The sequence below is a fragment of the Genypterus blacodes genome, unplaced genomic scaffold, assembly GCF_046128005.1.
Source record: "Genypterus blacodes isolate CSIRO-AG114 ecotype Tasmania unplaced genomic scaffold, CSIRO-AGI_Gbla_v1 ptg000117l_1, whole genome shotgun sequence".
In the NCBI taxonomy this organism is placed as follows: Eukaryota; Metazoa; Chordata; class Actinopteri; order Ophidiiformes; family Ophidiidae; genus Genypterus; species Genypterus blacodes.
The window spans coordinates 341,203-366,881 of record NW_027466920.1 but is presented as its reverse complement, the minus strand read 5'-3'; the positions used below and the strand labels follow the sequence as shown (position 1 = coordinate 366,881).

At 46.3% G+C, this 25,679-nt stretch overlaps 1 protein-coding gene across 1 annotated transcript; it reads right to left on the bottom strand.

Annotated features, from left to right (window-relative positions):
* Positions 1-442: 442 nt before the first annotated feature.
* On the bottom strand, positions 443-14,337 carry LOC143009783 (sodium/potassium-transporting ATPase subunit alpha-1). The gene is made up of 23 exons (XM_076161854.1): positions 14,144-14,337; positions 13,589-13,699; positions 10,990-11,049; positions 9,582-9,683; positions 9,274-9,375; positions 9,066-9,179; positions 8,814-8,948; positions 8,351-8,468; positions 7,986-8,254; positions 7,266-7,574; positions 6,505-6,639; positions 5,905-6,097; positions 5,638-5,813; positions 5,365-5,501; positions 4,547-4,697; positions 4,286-4,454; positions 4,020-4,174; positions 3,803-3,926; positions 3,564-3,709; positions 3,348-3,478; positions 3,031-3,132; positions 1,801-1,892; positions 443-476 (listed from the first exon to the last, which is right to left on the bottom strand). The coding sequence occupies exons 1-23, from the start codon at positions 14,153-14,155 to the stop codon at positions 448-450; spliced, it is 3,072 nt and encodes a 1,023-aa protein (XP_076017969.1). The 5' UTR covers positions 14,156-14,337; the 3' UTR covers positions 443-447.
* Positions 14,338-25,679: the final 11,342 nt, after the last annotated feature.

Here is a 25,679-nt window from a genome sequence, read left to right as displayed (position 1 = left end):
CTCTCTCCCTCCCTTGCACGCCCCTCTGAATTCTTCCTCTCTGACCCCGGCGGTCACAGTGTGGAGAGCAGCGATGTGGATAATCCCCCCCTGGGCGAGGGCCACCGCATTCCACAGACCCGACTCACAAATCGTGTCACTTTAAAACAACATCCTCTCCTCCTGCATCGAGACCCCCCTCGTGTGTGTTTGTTTTAATCCTGCACGTACGTGTTTCACTCGTTTTCACGCAACAGCCTTGTGCAAAGAAAAGCAGCCTCAGCGCAGAAAGAAAATGGTGTGGAAATATTTTATTGTGAATGCCGTATACACCATAACGTACAGTATACACACACTTTTGTTTCTCTTTGTGCTGAATTAGCAGCTTAGACACATATGTAACATGGCAGTAAATAAAGATGAAACGGTGAATGTCCCCTCTGTGATTTTTGCGAAGGTCGAGTTGACTCAGTAGTAGGTTTCCTGCTCCACCCAACCTGGAAAGCAAAGAGAGGCAGAATTAGGGTCAGAGTTGGAGGGGAGGGGGTCGGGGGGGTGGTCGTGTCACCTTCTGGGCCTCTGTGTCGCTCTTAGGTAAAGCCTAGAACGGGGCCACTTGGACTGACCCAAGGGTTGTGGCATTTCATTTTCACGCCCATGAACGCAAGATGATATCGACAATTCTCCAATTTAGAACCGATTGACGATGCAAATACGAGGATGTGACCGTGAAGGGACAAAGCGGTGGAGTGTGTGTGGCGTTGTGGTCTCACCGCTCACCTCTCATTCGTCCTAGCAGGGATCAGTAATGACTCAGCTCTGTTACTTAAAGGGCAAACTGACCAGCTCCGATAATGTGAAGGATTGTAGTTCAATTCCCTCTATTAAACCGCAGATCTGAATGTAACCTGATGCACTGCGTAGATGTGTTGAACGATTTTTTCACCCGGCTCCTCTGAGCTCTGAGCTCCATTTTATTTTTAACCCGGCAACACTATGGATACGCATGTTTCACAGAAGGCTGAAATCACGGAGCTGGAGCCACCATTACCACTTCAGAGTGAAACTGTGAAGCTTCAGTCTGCCGAGGGCTAAAAATAATCCCCAATACAGTCGGCGGCAGAAAGCAACCATTGTCTTTAATATGAGCACATTTTCTTCAAATAATCAGCCTCCGCTTTGTCGAAATGTCTCTTTAAACTGTCGGACGAAAGGACGGACGATGGGATGCTTGCTCGTCTGTGCTGTGAGGCTCAGATGTAGCAAACACACTTAAACACACACAGAGAGACACAGCTGCAGCTCGGCCCGCACGCACGCAGGTTCTGCACAGCTCAGTGGGTGGAACGGGGCATTAACAATGGCGAGGTGGAGGGTTCAATTCCCACCGGGGCCACAGCCATATGCCACAGCTCACTGGTCTGTGTGGAGGCTGGGCTAGGCCAGGGATAACAAGCGCACACACACACACGGACACACACAGCTAAATACACACACCCACCAATGTTTTTCGGCATCGTTTCAGATTCCCTAATATTCATGTGTAGCAGCAGTTTAAGTTTCAGTCAATAAGAATGTGAACAGCCCGTATTCCTCTCAGGGAGAAGCAGCAGCGTAATTAATTACCACTGACGTACGCACAATACTGCGCTGTCACACCTACGCTGAATTATTAATATAATTAATCACACCTGTGCACACTGTGACAGAGGTCATCACACACACATACACACACACCTCGTAGTTTCTAACAGTTTAACAATGTCAGACCAGAAATGCACCCATTCAAACATGTGATGTGTGTAACGCTGAGATTCTTACCGCCTGGGTTGCGTCTGATGATATATTTTCTGACTTCATCATAGATGAAGATGAGGAGGGAGTAGGGGAAGGCACAGAACCACCAGCAGGGCCTGATGGATGGAGAGATGGAGAGACAAACAGTGAGCATACTGATGTGACATGTGTGTGGACATAAAGACACTTTAACCTGGATGTGAAACAGAGTGAGGGAGAGCATTTTGTGTCGTCTGTGCGAAGAACAAGAGGCAGAAAGCGCGAATATTAAGGTTGACTGCTGAGGACACGTGTGAATCTGAAGCTGAGGAGATTGTTTCTGCATTTGTGTCGCTTTCAAATGTATCTTCCTGCCGCCTTCTCTGAGAGGAGAGGGGAGCAGCGGGCTATATCTCAACTCAAACAAAGATTAAATGCCAAGACGAGCTCCAAAAAAGGTCAATCAGCAGAGAGCGCCCTGACTTCACCTCTCCAAATGTCAAAAATATGTAAAGCCATTTGTGTCTAGTTTCCGTAAATGAAAAGCTATAATACCGTCAAACTCTTAGGTGGACAGGTCAGAGACAGAGCGATCCACTTTGAAACGAGGGAGGGCAATCAGTATGAGAAGAAACTGAGCAAATGAGACAGAGAGAAGGAGAGAGAGAGAGAAAGACTCAGAAATAGAAGGAGGCTTGTGTGTGTGTGTGTGTGAGACAAGTGGAGAGAGATGAAAGAGGAGTTGAAGAGGAAAACAAAAAACCAAAGTAGGCAGGGATGCAAAACAGTAATGAGGAGAGGAAGACGAGGAGAGGAAGATGAGAGGCCGCTCTCTCTTCCTCTCTGCCTCCTTCCGACTCATTCTGCTTCTGAAGTGAAAATCACCCGAGACAAAGAAGCGACGAAGATTAAAAAACACGAGGACTTTTCTGTGTCTGAACTCGACTCTCTGGAATTCACTGGCGCTCCAATTTACAGATTAGCGCTTGAATGGGGGAAGAGTGACGTACGCTCGTCCCCGTTTATGTGGAAATGAGATCAAAGCCAATAGAAAGAGCCGGGAGTGGGGAGCAGAGGATGATCTGCATTATGCACACCAGCATCCTAGATTACATCCAACACAGCGTCAGCACATTATGAATAAGAAATGCTCAATATGTTGTTTTGGGTGATTGTGAACAGCAAAATGTCAAGAATGATGAGAGCCAATCAGTGTTTATGTGTAATATTCCTAATAAGGTCATTAGTGTCCGTGTATGTGTGTGTGAGACTCACTTGAGGGGAAACATTCTGAGTGCGACGTCCATGCCTGGGCAGTAGGAGAGGAAGGCAGCCAGGGCCGTCTCCTCAAACAGTCCAAAGATGAGGATGCGGTTCCTATGGAAACAGAGGGTAAACATAATTATAGCTCGTCATTTCCACTGCAGGCGTTCTACAGTCGGAGTGTGAGAAAAAAGGCTGTGTGTGTGTGTGTGTGTGTGTGTGTGTGTGTGTGTGTGTGTGTGTGTGTGTGTGTGTGTGTGTGTGTGTGTGTGTGTGTGTGTGTGTGTGTGTGTGTGTGTGTGTGTGTGTGTGTGTGTGTGTGTACGTACTTCATTCCCTGTTGCAGGATGGAGTTCCTCCTGGTCTTGCAGATGATCAGATCTGCCCACTGGACGATGACGATGCTGGCAAAGAAGGCCGTGTGGCAGGTGAACTCCACGATCTTCCTTTGCTGGTACGTCTGAGGGATGGAACACAAAGAAATGAGCCCTTCTTTCTAGATCAAACACCGCGGCGTTGTTCTCTAACAACGAAACACGACTGACCCATTGCTGTCCGTAGCTGTCTTCCAGGTCGTTGACGTATTTGTCGTCCCACAGCACCCTGAGGCCGATTAGGTCCATGGGTAAGAAGCCGTTCTCAGCCAGGATCACAAAGTACGTGAAGAATCCTGCTGTGGCCTGCATCATACCTGGCAGAGGGACAACAGTGATTAGCTCTCAGCCTTGTGTGTGTTGTTGTTTGGTTGATTCCAATAGGAAAGATCTGAGCGTGAGTAACATACCGATCTGTCCGTACGCTATGCTGATGAGCCTCTCGTTTACAAGTTTGTCTGTTTTAGGGTTTCTGGGCTGTCTCTTCATGATGTCGCTCTCGCTTGCTTCATAAGCCAGAGAGATGGCAGGGACCTGGGAGGAGAGAGCAAACAAACCCGCCGTGTTTATTAAGCATGTCGGGCGAGAGATCCGTCTATTTAACAGGCAGCTCGTCGCTCAGCTCACCATGTCTGTTCCCAGGTCGATACAGAGGATGGTGACGGTTCCCAGGGGCAGAGGGATGTTTGCAATGATGAAGAGGAGGAAGGGGGAGATCTCAGGGATGTTGCTGGTGAGGGTGTAGGCAATGGATTTCTTCAAGTTGTCAAAGATCAGACGGCCTGCAAGTTAAGAAAAGGAATAGAAACGTGAGACGAGAGTGAAAGCGGAAACTGACTGAGGAAAAAATCAGTGATTCCAAATGCATGCGCTGGTCAGCCATGTTGTCTTACCTTCTTCCACACCGGTGACGATGGAGGCGAAGTTGTCGTCCAGCAGGATCATGTCAGCAGCCTGCTTAGAGACGTCAGATCCAGCGATTCCCATGGCGACGCCAATGTCGGCTTTCTTCAGGGCCGGAGAGTCGTTCACACCGTCACCTGTCACAGCCACGATGGCACCCTGCAGAGAGACGGAGGGTTTTGACTCTAATTCGACAGACATTCATGGATTCTGGACTGCACACATGTCTGTTCCTGCCCTGTGATGCTCACCTGTCTCTGGCAACCCTCCACAATAATGAGTTTCTGCTGAGGGGAGGTCCTGGCGAAGACGATTTCCGTGTGGTGCTGCAGGATGTCGTCGAGGTGCTCAGCGGTCATCTCTTTGAGCTCGCCGCCGTGGACGACGCAGGCCTTGGCATCTCTGGAGAGGACAAACAACAACCTCTTTAGAACACAACTTCTCATCTGAGGAACATTTAGAATCAGTCTTGGCCCTCCTGACATCAGAGCATAATCTCTTACTGTGATTGAGCTGTACATATAGACTGAGCTGGTGGGTGAGGAAATGGTGGAGACCAATATATAGATTTATTTGTCTGCTGAGAATTGGTGGTAAAAGCCTTTTTGGCTGAGCTGTGAGCCAGCGCTGATTAGATTTTGGCCCCATTAGTAGAAATAAAGCAGTAAGCCATTGTCTGGATCAGCCGTTCCCAAATTAAGAATGCCTGCAGCCCAGTTTGAAATCTGAAAACCTTCTTGGCCCACCCAAACCGTTCATCACAACTCTGATCAACACACCAGACTTAGATGAAGTTTGTCCCTATAAATAATGCAGAGGTTAAATCCCATGGCTTTGATTTATTAGTTCAGATGACTTTTCAAAATGTGAAACATTAAGTCACAAAATGTAATGGTAATTTGAGGAGCACCTGCAGTACCTCACCGCCCCACCAGGGGGCCGCTGCAAACAATAAACTCAACCTTACTTTGAAGCAGAATTTCATACAGCTGATGGTCAATCTTTAAGACCCAGTGTAATCTCATGGTTGTGAACATTTCATCTGCGACAGAATTGCAACTGCACAAACCTGGGGTTGACCTCTGACACTGGAATGTTCAGGCGGGCGGCGATGTCCTCAACGGTCTCGTTGCCTTCAGAGATGATGCCCACACCCTTAGCAATGGCCTTGGCTGTGATTGGATGGTCACCTGTTACCATGATAACCTGAGGAGAAGATAAAGCAGGACCTCTTTACTTCCCTGATTACATGAATTGCATTGCACAGGCTTCAGGTTCTAATTTCGTAGAATTGTCGGTTTCTTAGGATAATGTCTTTGAGGATCTAAAAGGACAAAATTACCTTGATTCCAGCGCTCCTACATTTGCCGACAGCGTCGGGCACAGCAGCACGAGGAGGGTCAATCATGGACATGAGGCCGATGAAGCACAGGCCGTCAGTGGGGAAGTTCACCTCCTCACAGTCAAAGGAGAAGCCTTCTGCAAACTGGTCGTCAGGGAGTTGGAATTGGCAGAAACCTGGACGAGGGAGTTAACAAAGTGAAGGTAAGCGTTTTCCTCATTGAACCAAATGAAGACAGGAGGACCAAGGAAATGAGCTATGCCATACCCAGGACTCTTTCTCCAAGTCCTCCCAACTCCACGTATGCGTTCTGGAAGGCATCCTTCAACTCGTCGTCCAGAGTTTGCTCTTTGCCCTGCAGCATGATGGTGGAGCAGCGGTCCAGAATCCTCTCTGGGGCGCCTTTCATCACCAGCAGGTGTTTGCTCTCTCCTGGAGTTGTGTTTTTATGGATGGAAAGCTATGATACAGGAGAGTAGGAGAACGGTTGTTAAATGTTTGAGATATAGGAACAATGAGGCAAATAAGAATGAGTCAAAAGCTGACACACAAAATTTAAGGACAACTTGATGATCTTGATTAAGTCACACAAAACTAAACCTCAAACTATTTCAAAAAGTTTGCAGCTGTAGAATGCTTTACTCGTATCTCTGTAAGTTTTTGCTTTTCTATGCTGGTATGACCTTGTGATCACTCTGTAGAGCAGATCCATGAAGATGCGAGTGCTCTTCACTTACAACCACTAGAGGGCGTATGTCAACACATTCACACCCACTGCACCAACTTCACACTTGCAATCTTTGTTGGTAATCGTCTAGGCAGTCGGATTAAGGAGGTGCAGAAGTTGTCCCTGAGCGCTTTGTTTACCTGGTATTTGTTGGTGGAGTTGAAGGGGATCTCGGCGAGCTTGAAATATTTCTCTCTGATGTCTTTGACGGAGCCACAGCACAGCTCAATACACTTGAGCAAGGCCGCTTCTGAGGCGTCACCAGCAACATCTCTCTGTGGGAAGACGCAAAAAAAAGAGTCAGTCTGGGCATAAATCATGCATGTCATCATCAGCAGAAGGTTAGGAAAATGACTCATACACACCGAGCAAACACAAACATTTCTCTGTGCCCTCTGTGGGTGATGTTTCTTATAAATGAAGGGTTAAGATTAAGTGATTGAACCTGTCTGGCAACAGAGAAACCTTCAATTATCTTAAGTGGTTCATATACAGACTTGTCGTGCCATTGGTCATCTTTGTATTTGAAAGAAATTTCTCAGCCAAGTCATTACACTAGGAAAACATCAGTTCCAGCTCAGTGTTTGCATTTTGTCATTCAACAACAATTCAACTCGATGTTCCAACGCTACAAAAGAGAAACTGCCCCATAAGCTAGACTGAGGATAGACTGCACTCCGGCCCTGGCATCCAAACAAAGAAAGTCTTAATTCACAACCAGAGACAAGAGATGGCGTCACAATAAAAGCAAAAGATCCTACACACACAACTCGGTTATCGATATCTTCATCCAATACTCAATTATTTAGAGCCTTTTGTGGTCATATGAATGGGTGAGCTCGAGCAAAACCATTGGCTTTTGGTACAGAGAGAAGATATTCCGTGTTGGAGAGTTAAGTACCTTCAGGATGGGAACATGGTTCTGCTCTGCCAGGAAGACAGCGCGGTTGCAGAGTCCAGCGATTCTGGCCAAGGCGGACCAGGTGGCCGAGCTCCTGTCGAAGGAGGTCCCGCTCTGGTTCTCCGTGGTGTCGGCCTCGTGGATCAGGTTGTCGAACCACATGTGGGCCACGGTCATCCTGTTCTGGGTCAGAGTGCCGGTCTTGTCGGAGCAGATGGTGGAGGTGGAGCCCAGGGTCTCCACAGCTTCCAAGTTCTTCACCAGGCAGTTCTTCTTGGCCATACGCTTAGCGGTCAGGGTCAGACACACCTAGAGACAGAAATCATTGGTTTTCTATCAGACAGGTCAGTTGGATTATTGTAGGATGAATCTCCTTCTTGTTTGTTGGACCTGTTTGAACTTGTTTCACATTTAATGGAGCTGGTTTGATCAAAACAACTTCTCTGGGGCTTTGAGACAAAGCCACAGGTTGTTTAACAGGCAAATGACAAATGCTGACATGCATGATCTCGACTCTGATCCTATTTAGTACTGCATATGGAAAAGATCACGGTGAGCCAAGTCCTGGAGACCAACAAACCATGATGCTTGGTTGACTCCTGGCCTTTTTTTATTTGGATAAAATGCATCATCGTCAATTGAGGCATGAAAATCCGGATTGGGTTGTGCACCATAAAAAAAACAACATGGGTTTCAAACAGAGCGTTCACTTCTACTCACAGTGACAGTGGCCAGGAGACCTTCTGGTACGTTGGCGACGATGATTCCGATGAGGAAGATGACGGCCTCCAGCCAGTTATACCCCAAGATGAGGGAAAGGACGAAGAAGGAGAGGCCCAGGAAGACGGCCACACCGGTGATGATGTGGATGAAATGCTCGATCTCCTTGGCGATTGGAGTTTTGCCGCCCTCGAGACTGGAAGCCAAGGTGGCGATACGGCCCATGACAGTACGATCTCCGGTGTTGATGACGACTCCTCTTGCAGTACCTGAACAAAGAGTCATTTGATCAAATATTTTGAGCCATAAAAAGGGAAAACGCATCGATAGGTCTCTTTATCAGATCTGATTGTTTCTCGCTGTACCTTCAACACAGTTGGTGGAGAAGAAAACAATGTTCCTCGTCTCCAGTGGGTTGTCATTGGAGAAGTCTGGAGTACGAGTCTGGGGTTCTGATTCACCAGTCAGAGAGGAGTTGTCCACCTGTGGGTGTAAAAGTAAAACAATGAAACACAAAGGCTTACAGTGAAAAGGGGATGATGTAATGTCTTCAGGGTTGTTGTTGTTTTGTTCTAGAGGATCGAGGAAGAAATTAAGGCTTTGATACGGCCAGTCACAATAAAGCTCATCAGTGATTAAGAGGAGGCACAGTGCATGTTTACATGTCTGTCTGTGTTCCTCATCATATATTAGGCAAGCAGGAAGTACAAACAGACGTCACGGTAAACGATTAAATCGTGATTTCAAACTCTGCCAATCCAACCTAAGCCTCTGTTTGGCTTCACTGAACATCTGTGAGAGATGAAGAGAGAATCTCGGGGTACCCACCTTACAGCCGTGAGCCGAGACGATACGGAGGTCAGCAGGGATCCGGTCTCCTCCTTTCACCTCCACCAAATCTCCGACCACCACCTCCTCAGCGTTGATGCTCTTCTTCTCTCCGTCACGGAGAACCAGGGCTTGCTATGAGATAAAAAACAAAAGGTCAAATACCGCTCTTTGGCATAGGTGCGAGGTGTTCCTCTGCTTCAATGCTGACCATCTGCGAACTGGCGAGAGGGTCCATAAGGGAAATCTCACCTGTGGGACCAGGTTCTTGAAGGACTCCATGATCTTGGAGCTCTTTGCCTCTTGGTAGTAGGAGAAACAGCCGGTAATGATGACGACGGCAGACAGCACAACACCCAAATACAACTAAAGGAAGAGAGATGGAGAGTGTTTATTTGTGGATTCTTGAGAGGAATGTCACTGTGCAAAGGACACCGTCGTACTATGACAAAAACCTTACGTTATCATTCATGGGTTCATCTTCTGAAGCAGCCTGGATACCATAAGCCAAGAAGCAGAGGAGGGCTCCGATCCACAGCAACATGGAGAAACCACCAAACAGCTGTCAACATCAGGAAATCAGAGTTAATCTTCAGGATTCAACAACAAAAACGTCTTGCTAACAAACCGGCTCATGGCGACAAAGAATCATTTGCAAAGAGAATTTGCATTGTGTAAAATTTGAATATTCAACGAAAGGTTTGTATGTTTGCATGGAAAGTGAACACTATCTCCAGCTAAATCCCAAAGGCGAGGCTCGACTCTTACCTGTCTACAGAACTTCACCCATTCAGGGGTTGTGGGTGGAGGCGTGAGGGCGTTTGGACCATCACGGGCCAGGATCTCTTTGGCTCTGGCATTAGTCAAACCCTACGATGGAGGAAGAGAGAGACATTAGGGTGGCTTATAGTACATCGCTTTATATGCCCGTAAAGGCAGTAACAGAAAATGATTATAAGAAACCAAGTCGTAAACTCTTTGCAGCCTCTTTCCCCATCTGAATAATCCCAAATCTTTAAGTTGCTGAGGTGAAGAAGGTTTAACTTCGCCAAAACAAAGCCCATCTTACACTGCAGCTCAAGGAAGGGAAAGTAAGTGAGACACAAGAGGAAGGAGACGTGCGTTTGTGTATGTCTGTGTAAACTATGGACAACCACAGAAACCTGTTACACCAGTTTGCCCTGTTTCCCCCGGCATCTCCTTGGAAGCTGCTCTTCATCAGGAATTACACGAGGGGAATACTGACGCAGGACAAAGCTCTGGATAATCTCTAGATTGCTGCTTCTGCCTCTCCTCAGCAGTGTAAACACACATTGAGGGGTAGAACTGGAAGCTGTGTGCGTGTGGGAAGTATGGAGACAGGGGAACTGTTGTGTTTCCATTATCAATGACCTGCATGTGCAGTTCTCGGGGGAGGTCAGGCCCATGATAGGCCGGTGTCAGATTGTGTCAGGAATGCAGGAATATTAGTGTAAGAGTGATTAGTCGCCCTGTGGAAGGACACCGGGAGTGAAAGGTGCCATTTTCTCCGTGTTGGTAGGGTAAATAAGGCTGGGGCTCCTGCGTGAATGACGCCTTTGTTTTCGGGCAAACTCGGACGACTCCGATTTCAGCAGATAATCATCGTCAGTCAGGGATTTTGGCCATCGTGTGTGTGTGTGTGTGTGTCCTCTGTCTAACGACACAGCCATGGAGTAAAGGGAGGTATAGAAAGGTAAAAAAGGGAAAGACAGGAGGGAAAGAAGCTACATTCGCTGAAGTCAAAGTTACATTCTTCATGTTTTCGCCTGTTTGTTTGTTTATTAAGCAGGATTGATCAAAAAGATGTGAACCAACTTTTAATGAAACTTGGAAGGAGCCATTTAAAGCTTGGTGTTGGGTCAACCTCATGGGGGCGCTGTAATTAATGTTTACGTGTTGGCCTAAAAAGGATCAATACTGAATTACAGATTAATATTCAATAATCTGCGCTTTTCTGTATTACATGGTATTTAAAGACATGAAGAAACTCCTCTGTGTGTGTGTGTGTGTGTGATCAGAAAAATTTCCCACGCCTGAGGGCTACAGTGTCAGTCTTGTCACTCGTGGTGATGGTGTGATGCGCACATTCTCAAGGCAAAGACCCCCCCACACACACACACACTCTGATGGAAGTAACAGACTTGAGTTTGCTCACCCTTGCCAAGTCGGTTCCGTATTTCCTGTGAAGCTCGTCCAAGGTTAACTTGTGGTCGTCCTATTGGAGAGAGAGCGAGAGAGGGAGAGAGAGTGTTAATTACTTATCTGACATTTGATTGTATTTTCAGTGATGATTGAAATCCAGTCAACATTTTTTGACAGAGTAATCAATCCCAGGGAAAACTCAAAAACCGCCTCTTTGGAGCAACACCTCCAGTCCTCATTATCCAGTATCCTTCAACTTTTACGTGATCCTCTGCACAGCGGCCAACGCCGTACGTTTCCCAATAACCGACCCCACTCTGGATTAACGCTCACTCAGCGCTTTTAACAGGCTGCAAACATGTGGAAAACACTAAGAGAGTCAAATATTGCCAAACGCACCAATAAAAGGAACAACAAACTATTGTGTAGGTGCAAACTTTCCACTTGGACATTTCACACTATGGAGGTAGACGACGCCGTTCTTCTCCACATTTCCAAGATATTTAATTGCTGGAAACATCCTGACCGAAACACAGCTCACATTCTGAGCAGCACAGGGGAAGTCCTGCTCTGTGTTTGGACACACTGTGACTTTGTCCCGTTGGCACGTTCTGCGAGAGAAACATTATAACTTTGACCTTTTCTCACTTCAATCATCGGCCGCGTTTGAAAACGTTACGTAACACAAATTAGGACCGCTGAACATTCACAGTCTTTGAAGTTACTTGAGCTGCAAAATCAGTGTGTCCTTGCTCTTTATCACTGAACAGGTAGAACCGGATGCTTCTCCAGGCCGGGTCTGCAACAATTTAGCATTATAATCAGCAGGGCAAAAGGCGCCATGGGTAATGCCTCCCCCCCCCCAAAACCAGTCAGTCAACATTTTCTTTGAAGCCTGAAGTCCGAACAGAGGAACTTTCCTCCCTTGCTCTGATATTCACACTCGTCAGCACACACACATATTTAGTATTTTCCGTTGGACTTTGTCACGTTTTTTAATTAATAACCAGCTGCATTACGTTGCCACGGTGATACTGCCCTTTGTCTTTAACTGGACTTTGACGCCGTCGCCAATTGTACGATGCCGCAATAATCATTAACAGCTCAGTGTTAAACAGTAAAAAAACAGCTACACACAGTTTGACAACTTTCAAAACTCTAAATGTTGGAAATCAAAAGCGGCGTGAATCGAAGACGCCAGTACCAGCTGGATGACCCATCGCTTAAAAGAATAGTTAGGGAAGAGGCGTCACGGTACACCTGTGATTCAGTTGCTATGACATTGAAACGACCTTCGGCGGCAGGAGGACTTTGAGATCTAGTAAGGTTTTGGAGGACAAAAATCATTAATATGTCACTTAGATGCTATGTTTATGAGGTAATTGCCGGCGTGTGTACTCTGTGACCTGCTGGAGGACATTGGCAAAGAAAAGAATAAGAATAAAACCACGTCATGCATGTTACACTGCGCCTTTTGCAAGTAGTTAAAGCACTTTTGGAATAGACAACGTCAAAAACAGCATCCAGCCACAACTCTGATGACCTTGTGAAAAGTCATGGACCGAGAAACATCTAAAAATAACTTGCATCCAGCTGTAACTAAATCAGTGGAATACTAGCACACTACTTCTGTTCAAAGTGGAGAGGAAGCCCAGACTCAGGCGAGGGTGACCTTGTGAAGGACAAGTACAAGGCCTGAGGTTCGCTGTTGAATGGTCTCTTTGTGTCTTCACGAGCAAACGTGAAGCCGGTTTTACGAGCTAGCGAGAAAAGTTTGGGCAAACATCAACAATCGACACTGCAGAAACATTTAGCAACTTTAAAATAGATGAATCCATGCTTATAATGCAACCATAACTCATTTTTGCATGGAGTTGAGGCTGTTTGAGAACTTCATCTGCCCTTTATCCTCAACAAGATGAGCTTAATGATGACCTTGTGAAATGACCTCCCCTCCCTTGCTTCATATCCAGCCAGAGAAAAAGGCTGAGCCACAGTGGGAAAAGAAGCTTTTTATCTCCAACAAATCCCCATCTCCACTTTCAGGCTTCCAAAACTTTCAGTCTCCATTCTGAGTGACCATGTCCATAGGGGGGAAATGAGCAGCCTCGCCCCGAAGCATTAGTCTACCCTTTCATCTGCCAGCTTTAGAGGAAACGAGACGCCTGACCACGTCAAGACAACAATAACACACTAGTTCGCATGCTTTGGTACAGCAGCAACAACAACGGCCCAGCGTTTCAGAGCTTGAGAGCTAACTCAGATAAGTATGCCCTGGGAGTTAAGTATAACTGTTAACTGCTTAATAACATGTGACACAGTATAAGTAACGATCGGGGAGAAAGCGGAGGTAGACAGCCATCTCATGTGACGAGCGGCTGGAGTCAAAGCTGAGGCTTGTTCCTGCCATGAGCGTGTCATTGCTGTGACCAATGGTTGTGACTGACCAAAAAATGTAACACACAGTGCATACTACGTCTGTCATTAAGTATGAGGCAACGTGCAGGGGGGGAGTTGAGGAACGAGGTCATTGCATTTAACGCCCGCTGGTACTCATAAAGGTTACAGATCTGAGCCTTGTAAGTAAGTTAGACTTTAATTTGTGTACTCACCAGGTCCACCTCCTTTTTCAGGTCGTCCATGTCCTTCTTGGCCTTCGCTTTCTTGTCTTTCTTGTCGCCATCGTCCGAGGTCGCGGCCAGTTTGTACTCATCTTTCCCTTTCTGTTGTGAAGAAAAGTTAGACAAAGATCAGGCCGAGCACATGGCAGATCTGCTGTGTTGCTTCCTCTTTTGTTGCATAAGAAAAGAGGGGGGAAAGCACGGCACTGTGTCAACGCTGGCAGTAAATCATGTGCCGCGACTTGTGTTAATCATTGTCTGAGCGATTATGAATCCTGCGAGCAATTGAAACCTCATGTTTGACAGCTTCAAATATCCCAAACCTCCCGGTAAAAACACCGTAGCTGCAGGGCAGGTTTCAAAATAAAGGTACAAAGTCCAACAGAGGAGCCACAGACGCATGCTTAACCAACACTGCGTGAGCAACAGTTAGTCTGAGCTCAGAGCCGTCCCATGAGGACCATAATCAGTCTAATCTTAGCCGAAATACCAAACTAAAGACTCTTAGGATCCAGGCCAAAGCATGTGAGAAGTTCTCATACTTACTCCCAGCCCCATGGTTGCAGTGCAGTCTGTGAAGAACAGTCAATCCAATTGTCTTTTTAAATTGCTCTCCCACTCCGCCTCTCTTGCTCGCTCGCTCGCTCTCTCTCTCTCTCTCTCTCGCTCTCTCTCTCACATGCACTTCTCTCTCTCCTTCTGGTGTTCTCTTCCGCACTCCCCCGAGCAGAGTGGGGCAGTCTCTTTGCATGCCTTTATACCAAAAGCTGGCTCACCTGCGGTCCAGGGAGGAGCTTAGGGGGAGGGAGGCCTCGCAGGTGAGTGGGGGGTGGCGGTGGTGTAGAGAAGCTTGATGTGGGCGGCCGGGGGTGGGGGTGGTAGAGAGATAGGTAGGTATCGGGGCAGTTGTGCGGCAGGAGCGAGGGAGGAGGGAGGAGGTGGCGCTGGTGGTAGAGCGGAAGAGAGGGGAGGGGTAAAAGTTTGAAGGTCTGTCTTGCTCAACTTCCCCGTTTCGCTCTGGCTGCTTCCTTTCTTCCTGGCTCGCTTTTTTTTCTCTCCTCTCTGTCTTACTATCATTTCCTTCCCTGCATTGTCAACTTTGTCAACCTTCACCTGCTGCTGCAGCTCAGCGGCGCTGACAGCCACCCACTCGCCCAACCCCCACACCAGAGAGACCGCCTGCATACTGTGTGCACATGTGTGTGCTTAGTTTAGAGTGCAAACAGGGAGGAATGGGGGAGAAGAAAAGAAGATAGTGGAAGAGTGAATGGACAAAGAGAAATGAAAGACAAGACAGAGTGATAGGTTTCAGGGTTGAGCTGAGATAAAAACTATTTGCATCTTAGCAAAAATAAGGAGTGGAATGCATGGGAGGGATCCACTGAGCCTGAAACTCTCTGAGGTCAGCGTACCCTGAGGAGAAGAAAGAACCGGGTCATTGATTCTGAAGGGCTTTCACCTCAGGAACAGAGGAGAAGTATCTGTAACGTCTTCACCTGTAACAGTGATGAGAGACAAAGGGGGAGAGAGAGAGAGAGAGAGGGACAACAACCGCTGATGAGACAATGAGCGTGAACGATCCTGGGGGAACGAGTCTTTACATTCAGGTTTCACATCCACACTTAAAGCTGCGCTGGCCCACCCAAGTTTACTTGAGCTGCAGGCAAAGTCCCTAAAGATTAACACAGTGGCCATTAATGAATGATTGAATCCAGACTGAGTGACCCCCCGCCGCTGCTCCTTGATGGGCTCAATGGCACCCAAAGGACACTGGTGACCCTGAGGAAACCAGGAAGAGACAGGGAAGTCGTCGTCCTTGCCCGGGCTGGCCTCCTCAGGTTGCCGGTTGTGTGAAAACGTGTTTGTAGTAAACTTAGAGTGTGTTTATAGTCACTATGCATATCATGTGGGGGAGGGGAGGGGTGATAGTAAGATGAGGAGAGTGGATGGGTGAAGGAAAGGACAGAGGGTGGGGTGGGGGAATGTACAACAAGATGGCAGCGACAAAGAGAAGAACTTGAATCAAAGGGTGGAATGAATCAAATAACAATGAGACGAAAATGCTATAAAACACGTGTTTGTTTATCCATTGTTTGTGTGGTGACGTTTCTCACAATCTTCCAAAGAACTGGCGATGAACCCGACTCCAATGCCTACAACCTGCCTCTCTCACTTCCCATTGAGAGAAGGCCGCACCTTAGATACAAAGACACACACACACACACGTTGGGCTGAGACTGTGTTTACATTTTCCTCTTGGTGCTTTGTGAAGCCGACCTCCCATGCTGCACTGACGTCACTCCTGCGCTAATAAAAACCCAAATCCTGTGTTTATCTGGTGTTTGTGGGTTTGCATCACCGTCTTCAATGCAACAAAGTCTCTTGTTTAACCTAAAACACTGCTATGGCGTACGTAAACAGCGTGGGAGCGAAACACCTAAAACATGGCCTTTGTCACTGAATGTCACCGTAGTCTGGAATAGAGGGAGTAGTATGAGTATATCTAACAGTATAGGTGTCAGTACTAAGTGTATATTATATAATAGAAGGGAAGATCAAGGTAGTGAGTTAATCTACCGGGAGCCAGAGATAAAAGTAACAAAATACAGCGATTAAAGTGCTACTACTTCATTTAAAGTCGTATTTACCTCTTGTAATTAAAATTTTCAGTTCAGGGGGAACCTTTCCTCAGAAATTTGCTACTTTGGCAGTCATTTTAAGTATATAAGAGAGTATGTACAGGCAAATAGACCTGTGCTAGCAGTCCTGTAACATCTCACCCGTCCGCTCCAAACCCAGCCCGACCCATCAGCCGTAACCCCAGCCTCATCTTGGACTACATTAGGTCATTGTTACCAGACGTTTGTGGAGATCCGTTCTCTTGAGACAACAACCTCTTGCGCTTTGCTGTGTAGCTCGCTGAAAGTTGGCACGTCTCTGGCAAGATGCAAATGGGTTATCTTTCATGATCTCATCAACAAGTGTGACATCACTCAATCGTTTGAATTTGATTGACATCATTCATGATCTCATCAACAACTGTTACCAGCATGAGGGTGATCTCTCAGGGTGTGCCCCTTCATGTCTGCCGCCACTATAAAGTGGTCAAAGAAACAAAGTGCTTCTTGTATGTAAATGGGAGTTAAAAGCCCACCATGCAAATGCTGGACCCTCTGAACAATGTTTAGAGGCGATTGGAGGAATGGAGCTTGTTGCAACTCAACACAAACCTAAAAAAGCCTTCTCCAACACGTCATGTTGCTGTACTCCGACTGGAACCCTTAGTGTCCGTGTCTGCCCATTGAACCATACGGCAGAGGCAATATATGAGGTGAACTTTGGAGCGTGTGTGTGTGACGTGAGTGTTCTCAGATCATTAATAATCAATCCAAAGCTCTTCTCTTTCTCTTTATAGCCGTTAGGGTTATAGTAGAGGTCCGGCACTGATTGACTCACAGCACCAGAGCGGCACTCCAATCTCACTCTAACCAAACAGATACAACCCAACTGCTGGCACACACACACACACATACTCTGCTAGTCACAGTCAGTTAATGTCATGTTGGTCAGTGGTGCAGGGCTTCTGTTCGTGTGGGCAGAGAACCAGAAGTGATCGTGGGGAGAGAATGTTGCTCATTCCTCCTCCTCCAGGGGAGTTTGGGCACACAAACATCTATTGTCTCTTCCATCACAAGGTTTTGACGTCTCCACTGGTGATTTATTCCCATTCTGTCCTCTCAAAGGTTTATGATTTATCACACTTACAATACCAAACATTGAGGAGAAAGAGTGCGAGGGAACATGCCTCATTATCATCTTCATTAACTACCAGCACTCTACACACGGCATTGAAGGAGTTCTTCTTCTTCTTCGCCTCCAAAACTACTGCTTGATGTCAGTTGCAATGTAAAAAAAGCACCAAACTAACGCCATCACTTCAAATACGGATTAACCTCAAATAAACATGACTCGTGTGTAAAACATATCTATATTTGTAGTGTAGTAGTATTGGTGTGCATGCATTTAACAATCTACAAATAAGTGAACTGTTATCAATGTAGAGCCGCATATCTACACATGTTGTACCTGGTGTATGTGTGTAAGATTTGTGGGGCAGGTGTGATATGTAACATCTGGAACATGTGGAAATCTGTCCTGGATATCAGTCTTATCACAGCAACAACATGATCACTTTCATTCAGAGGTATTCCTGTTTTTACGCTCTTACTTGCCTGCTCTCTTTGTCGCAGCTTTGCATGTAAATAAATGAAGATTCACCCTCACTGTCTGCCCTAAATAAATAAATTAAGCATAACAAGAAGCCTGTGACACTCCTTTGGGAAATTATTACTTCGATTAATCATTAAATTTGCATGAAATACTACCGTCTTTGAGCTGAGTCTGAGTGTTGCCATATGTGGTTACAGAACACAGAAACTGAGCTTCTTCACCATGTATGGCATAGATACACACTGTGAGAGGGACATGGCAGCCAGGTCACAGCTATTCATGGGCCCAAACATTTTCCAGAAAGGCCTTTTCACCGCCAGCCCGGACCGAAGAGGATACCAGAACTACAAGTACAAGCAAATATATTTTAAAAACAATATTAAACACATTAGTATAGATACATTCTGCTGTATCGACTCCTAGTGCCAGGAAATGTCCCTATAGATTTGGATTCATATCACTTTCAACCCCTGCGACGCTAATAGGGATAGAGTAATCTCACAGATATGCATCGTACTCTCAGACCACACACACACACACACACACACACTGCGCTCATCCCTCTAATCTGACAGGGAATTACAGCTGCAATTAGAGGAATGAGAGATGGAGAGAGTCAAAGAGGGAAACAGAGGACGAAAGGTGTGTTTATCTGCTTCTGATTGTTGTTATTGTTTGTATTGCTGGTATGAGTGTTAGTATTTGAGTAATGATGGTGCATGTCCATGGTGGGAAAATAAGATTGTCACACTTTGGTGGTTGAAGATGTAAAACGGTGGAGTGAGAATGCACGTACATAATAATAGTTTGAACTCTTTTACTATTCATCATTAAGCAGCATGAAAAGAGTAAAAAGGAGAGAGAGTGTGTGTGTGTGTGTGTGTGCGTGTGTGTGTGTCACTGTTAGTCTGGCTGATCCAAAACCCTGGCAATGGCAACAAAGACCCACTGTCTCTGCTCACTCAACGTCTGACACACTCATATACACACACACACACACACACACACACGGTAACACATTCAGTCACGTAGTACCACAAGGAGCACAAAACTGAAAAGCCCAGAAATAAAAAATGCTGTAATAATGATGTGTGTCCCTTTAGGCTAATTTGGCAGACTAAGTCCAGTCTATATCCAAAAAATTAACGATTGAACACATACAAACGCACATCACAACTGTTTATGCTCTAATTAACGACGGCACGAATACGGATGTGTAGTAGTGAGAGGACATGTATGCTTATTTATGTGTTATCTTACAATATGTGTTTTAGTCAAGAAGTGTTTGTCGTTGGAAAGCAGGAACAAGGAAGAAGTGAGGTGATTCTCCGGGAAATGAGAAAGAAAGAAAGAAAGAAAGAAAGAAAGAAAGAAAGAAAGAAAGAAAGAAGAAAAGAAAGAGCTCGCTGTGCCACATAGAGGAATTTTCCACCTTTTGGGAACAGACTTAAAGGAAACTCAGGAGGCTTTCCCGTCCCTGCTGAGATGAAGGAGGTCATTTGAGAAAAACCAGGTAGTTGATGGTTGAATGGTGGTTGAATGGTTGGAGTCCCTGAGGAGGAAGAGTGTTGACACTGTGAGTGCACAAAATGTTCCCAAAATCTTACTTGGAGCAGTGACTTATTCCCAAAGGTATGTGGGTCAGAACTGTTAGCTGGTGCTTACACTCTGCATTCATTCCCTCAGCAATCCCATCAATCCAACTAAATCACCGTGACGTCATCTCTGCTACTTTATGTTTCTTCACGACAGTTGACTCATTTCTTTAAAGTCCACTCCTTCAGCCAGAGTGATGAAATAATGATGACATTTAGGAAATTCTTCATGTTTAAGCAGTAAGGGAACGGCTGATGTCCTTCAAGGTGACAATTTTCATAATTTTGACAAGATAGAAAGTGAAATGCATCGCGATTCGTCGATATCCGAGTCAATCGTACGCTCGATCGTATGTCTGCAGGGAGGGGGGGTCAGTCTGGGGTCAAAGGTCAGGTGTCACCTCTGAGTCAGTGTGTCGAAATCACCTCCCAAAGCTGCAAATTCCTGCAGGTCGTAAACTCACTCTCAGCTGATAAGTAGAAGGTGTTGCTCCACTGTCTCTGCCTCACCGATTCTTCTCTCTGAAAGGCGGCGTTATCAAAAAATCAACATTCAGCCTGAGGGAGGAACAATGAGCCGGACTGTCATAATGACCTGCAGAGACCGATAAAGGACAGCAGAGATACGGGTGTACTTTCTGATTATGCATGGGTCTGATGTGAGATTGTTAGTGAAAAAAAAGAATATATCCACTGTAAATTGTGATCTTCATACACACACACACACACAGACACACACACAGTTAGATATATCAAAAAACAAAGATAAAGCCTTTGTCCAGCTGGATCCAAGTATTTTATTTGTAAAATTTGGGGAGCATAACCAAAAATTGTGGGTGCAGATGCAGAAAAACATTTTGGAAAAAAGTCAAAATGGCAGAAAATCCAGTTTGGGCCCTCATGTGAAAAGACCCAAGGCATTCTGGGTAAAAATAATTTTGATTCTATGACCTATGGTTCAAAATGTATAGGCCAAAACATAAAAGTGTAGGTTAGAGCGCCACAATCAGGCCAAACTATAACAGGCTCCTATCTGGACGGCGTCCCGCCTGCCCACCAGCCAATCAGCTCGCAGCCTTTCTTGTGGATTCTACCTTCTGATTCCACGCTGACAGACGACTCAACATCTTTGCGTGTTTAAAAATACATTCTGTCACGATGCTGTGAGTCACTGTGTGTTCACACTCAGGCTCAGCTGTGTTGTTTGAGTCATAGCTACAGTATGTGTGGATTTTCACAATAAAAGCCCAGCCGGCAACTGCCATTCCCAAAGCGCCGCTGGTTTCATCTCTTCCGGCCCCGCGACGTCTACATGCTATGTGGGTCAAAGGTCACCCAGTCGGAGGGAGAAAGCGGCGATCGCAGCGGCTGGAGGGTGGGGGGAGGGGTGGAAAGAAGTTGAGAGAAAGTATGAGACGAGGAAGGACAGAGGGAGGAGGAGGAGCGGAGCAGAGAGAGGAGGAAGGACAGAGGGAGGAGGAGGAGCGGAGCAGAGAGAGGAGGAGCTGCCTCACATGACAGCGGTGGCATGTCGTCCTTGGGAAGGACACGGACACCGGCATCCTAGAAACAAATGATCTCCTTGTCTCTCTCTCTCTCTCTCTCTCTCTCTCTCTCTCTCTCTCTCTCTCTCTCTTGTCACTTCTGCTAATGTTACAGAAGTTTCCTCGCTGATCATAAGTCACAGCAGCAGTGGCTTCCCGTTCTGTGTGTGTGTGTGTGTGTGGTGCGAATGACCTCACAATTGAGCATCAGCACTTCATTTCCCGTCACCACCACACACACACACACACACACACACACACACACACACACATAGCTAAGTTGGAGTTTTCCGCTCTACTGCTATTGACCAATCGGTGTTCATTCACTCACACACACACAGACACAGACACAATACACCTGTGGCTCGCTTCCTTTCCTTTTCTCTTCATTATCATAGCACACACACACACACACACACACACATTTACACACTCATACACACTCATAGGATTCCTTTGCTGACTCCTCCCCTCTGTGCAGACTTTCCCCTGGGGCCCTCACAACCTTGCTTCATGGAAAACTACTAGTACACACACACACACACACACTCAGAGGGAGAGAGAGAGAGAGACAGGCCCCTCTGTGGACCCAACGGTGAACAGAGATATGAAGACTGTTATGGAGAGAGAGAGAAAGAGAGAGGAGAGAGAGAGGGAGAGTTCTGTTGTTGAGAGACAGGGGGAAACAGAAAGAGTCCTTTAATAGTCTATCACACACACACACACACACACACACACACACGACAAACACAACTCTACAGTGACTAACATGACCCCCTCCTTCACACACACACATGTTGGTTTATGAAGCCTGCAAACTCCAAAGCAACACCACCTCCTATTGGACTGAATCATCCACTCATCTGAGAAACTGGACTCTGATTATGCGTGCGTGCGTGCGTGCGTGCGTGCGTGCGTGCGTGCGTGCGTGCGTGCGTGCGTGCGTGCGTGCGTGCGTGCGTGCCTGCGTGCGTGTGCGTGTGTGTGTGTGTGTGTGCGCGTGCACGTATTTCAGATGGAGCGGGTAGAGAGGAGCTGTGGTTCTGTGTTTACACCCAAACATGAGCTCCTCTCTCGTATGTGGGTGCCCTGTGTCCATGCTGTAGCAACTAACCACACTCACACACACACACACGCACTCGCATATCCTTGCCCCGCTTGGCGAAATTCAAAATGATCGGCAAATATCGGCAAAATATCAATTATAAATCAATGTACACTGATTTATGTCTGATCTGAGCAAACACACACACACACACACTCACACGTTTAACAGAACAGCATCCTTTTGGAATAATGTCAAGCTTTTTCAGCGTGGTGGCAAGGTCAAGAGGTCAAGAGGTCACACACACACACACAGACACTTATGGACACACACACACTCACATATACATTGTATTCAGAGTTTTGATCGTTCATGGAGAGACATTCTGACATAGCCCAGTGTTGCCTAGCAACAAGGCTTGTTACACGATCTAGAAGAATGTGTGTGTGTGTGTGTGTGTGTGTGTGTGTATGTGTGTGTGTGTGTGTGTGTGTGTGTGTGTGTGTGTGTGTGTGTGTGGTTTTGTTGAGTTGAGTTTAAGATGGCAGACTCACATGTAGGGTTCACATCCTGACATATCTGTGCTTCTTGTTTCTTTCATCCTTGGCAAACGGGAGTCAGGCTGAAGGGCCCTCAGGGGCGGAGCTTAACAAGGAGAAAGCAGAAAAGATCACCGTGCAGACACACACACAAACACACACACACAGAGGAATGGGGATGGATTTGCACTGGGAGCCTCTTGGGGCCAACATAATGCTGGAGGCAGAGTCAAATATTTCCAGATCCCCCCTGAGCTTCTTTTCCAGAAAAAATGAATTGTGGCCTTGCTTGAAAATTTCAGCACCCACACACACACACACACACACACACACAAAGACACAGACACACAGACACACACACACACACACAGACACACACAAAGGAGCATGGATGGATCTCTTCGCTCCTGGGGGAACAAGCTGCACTTCTTAACGATGACAGTGCCAGAGAGATGGATTGACTGTAGTGGGCTGGGCTGACATACACAGACAGACAGACACGCACGCACACACACACACAGAACCACACGCACAAAAGCAGACATATACGCACACACACACAAAGACACACACACGTGCAGACACACACATTTACACACACACGCAGACACACACAGACACACACGCACACACACATCTATCTATCTACACTTTAATATGATGAAACCTTAATGTCTTATGACATTACGCAATATTGATGTCCTGCTCCCAGCTTCCAGCTCTCCTTCCATCCGTCTGTCACTCCATCACACACACACACTGGTGTGGATGGAGTCGCACAAACACACATACACACAAATAGCAGCAGCAGCAGCACAGCGTGTCATATGGTGTGGGGCAGCTGACATTTTGCTAAAAGCAGCCTGCCAGTCAGAGCTGTTGGATGCAAACACACACACACACACACACACACACACACACACACACACACACACACACACACACACAAACACACTTAAATCTCATCAGTGAGACAAGCACATGGGTTGCTGCGGCGTGTTTGCAGGGATGCGGTATTACATAACACAACGTTCCCTGCTGCCACTTTCTGCCTTTTAGTGATGCATGCATGTTAACGATAAGCACATGCGTCGCATTACGCAACATCGTCTACTTAATAACAGCTTACTTACTCTGCAGATAATTAACATTCAATTCTCAGAGATTTGTCCTCTTCTAGCTGACTGTGTTGATTGTGCTTATTTGTATCCTTGATTCACGTTTTCCCGCGTCAGAAAGCAACCATTTCTGTTTCAAAGTCCCCGCTCCTGGGGTTGTTAGTGTTGCTCAGAGTCTGCTGCCCCATTTTTGACAGCAAAATGTGATCAAACCTCTTGGCTCCACAGTTTGTTTTGACCAGATTTCTCCACAGTTTTGATCTTGGCGTCTATCACACACACTACAACGTCTCAGAAAGCCATGTGTGCGTCAAACCTTAGCGTGTTTTTAAGCGTGTATTTGAAGAAGGGAACTAAGAATTGCTGCCTGCCTGAGAGCTGGGCGATTAATTCAGTTTGGGGATTTTTCTACCAGGCTACCGTGGCGAAGTTGCTAATGGGGCCATGAGTGTGTGTGTGTTGTGTTTATGATAGGTGGTAACCATGGCAACCAGATAGGAGGCGTGGCAAAAGATGTTTTTAGCAAAGGAACAAAGTGTATTTGGGTTTCTGTCCTCTCTGTTTTCTCACTCATCTCTCTCTCTCTCACACACACACAGACACACACATACTGCTATTTTTTGCTGAAAAGTCACTTTGAGGTACATTGTATCCATTTTATGTGTGTATTTTTGTTGCAAGCAATTATGAATGCACACACTGTGTGTGTGTGTGAATGTGTGTGTGTGTGTGCATGTGTGTCCCTTCCCCCATTACAGGCTGCACTGTTTCCATGATGCTTGTCCCAAATCTCCAGAGAGACATTACATTATACCGTGTGTGTGTGTGTGTGTGTGTGTGCGTGTGTAGTGTGTTTAGGTTCTAATTGGAGCCTGTGATTTCTTACAAGTGGGCCAAGTTCATGTTTTATGGAACACAACAGGGAGAGAGAGAGAGAGAGCGAGAGAAGTAAATGTATCTATCTGTGCACACACAAACACACACACACACACACGGATACAGTCTCTTTGGTTAACCTGCCACTAATTAGAGGCATCAGTTAATTAGGACCAACTAAACATATGGGCCTCACATTGAGCAGCTGTGTATGTGTGTGTGCGTTTGTGTGTGTGTGTGTGTGTATGTGACTGACATGTGGAGGGAGCACAGCTGAACACATGCTGCCTGTGTTAACTATAGGGGTTGGCTTAGTGGAATTCCATCACACAAACACACACACACACACACAAACACACACACACAAAGGCAGATGTCTATTTCGTAAAGTAGGTGAAATATAAAACGTGAGCCAATGGGAGAGGAAGTGAGAGAGTGAAGGAGTCAAAGATCACAGATTAGTTGAAAGGGTCAGGACAGAGGGCAGGGCAGATCGTTGCTAGGGGCGACCCAGTGATGTGACAGCATCTAACCACATCTGTCATGACGTCCCCGTGTGTGTGTGTGTGTGTGTGAGATCCTTTGTGATTTACATACATGCACATCTGCCGCTAAAGCCCTCTGTGCATTATTACACTCAGTGAGCCAATGTCAGCAAGGTCAATGAGGCAGAAGAACACACATACACATATGCACACACAAGTTGTAAATAAATCACACACATGGCCTCAAATGAGTGATGTATTGCGGTGGACATTGCAAGTGTATGCAGACAAGTTTAAATCTGTAAAAATCTGGATTATTGATAGTTTATGGAGATGATGTAATGCCTTAAGAGCACTTTGATTATTACTTGATAGAAGCATAGAGATTATTACATTTTGTCTTCAGGGCATGACTGAGTTAGATAAGACATCTCCATTGTTTCAATTAATTATTGTGTGTAGGAGAGAAAATACGGTACGACTCTGCCCTCTAGCAGCTGTGTGTGTGTGTGTGTGTGTACTCATCAGGGAGCCTTTTTCACGTTGCTCCACATCTGCTCCTGATCATCAAACGTAATGAAATATTTATACAGTGCAACATGTGACACACACACACACACACACACACACTATATACTATGGAGTCAAAG

Excerpts from the sequence above, each read along its gene's own strand:
- LOC143009783 (XM_076161854.1), bottom strand. Across the intron at positions 9,684-10,989 it reads ACGGAACCGACTTGGCAAGG|GGTTTGACTAATGCCAGAGC; the intron begins GTGAGCAAACTC and ends CCTCCATCGTAG. Across the intron at positions 3,927-4,019 it reads TCGACCTGGGAACAGACATG|GTCCCTGCCATCTCTCTGGC; the intron begins GTGAGCTGAGCG and ends CTCTCCTCCCAG.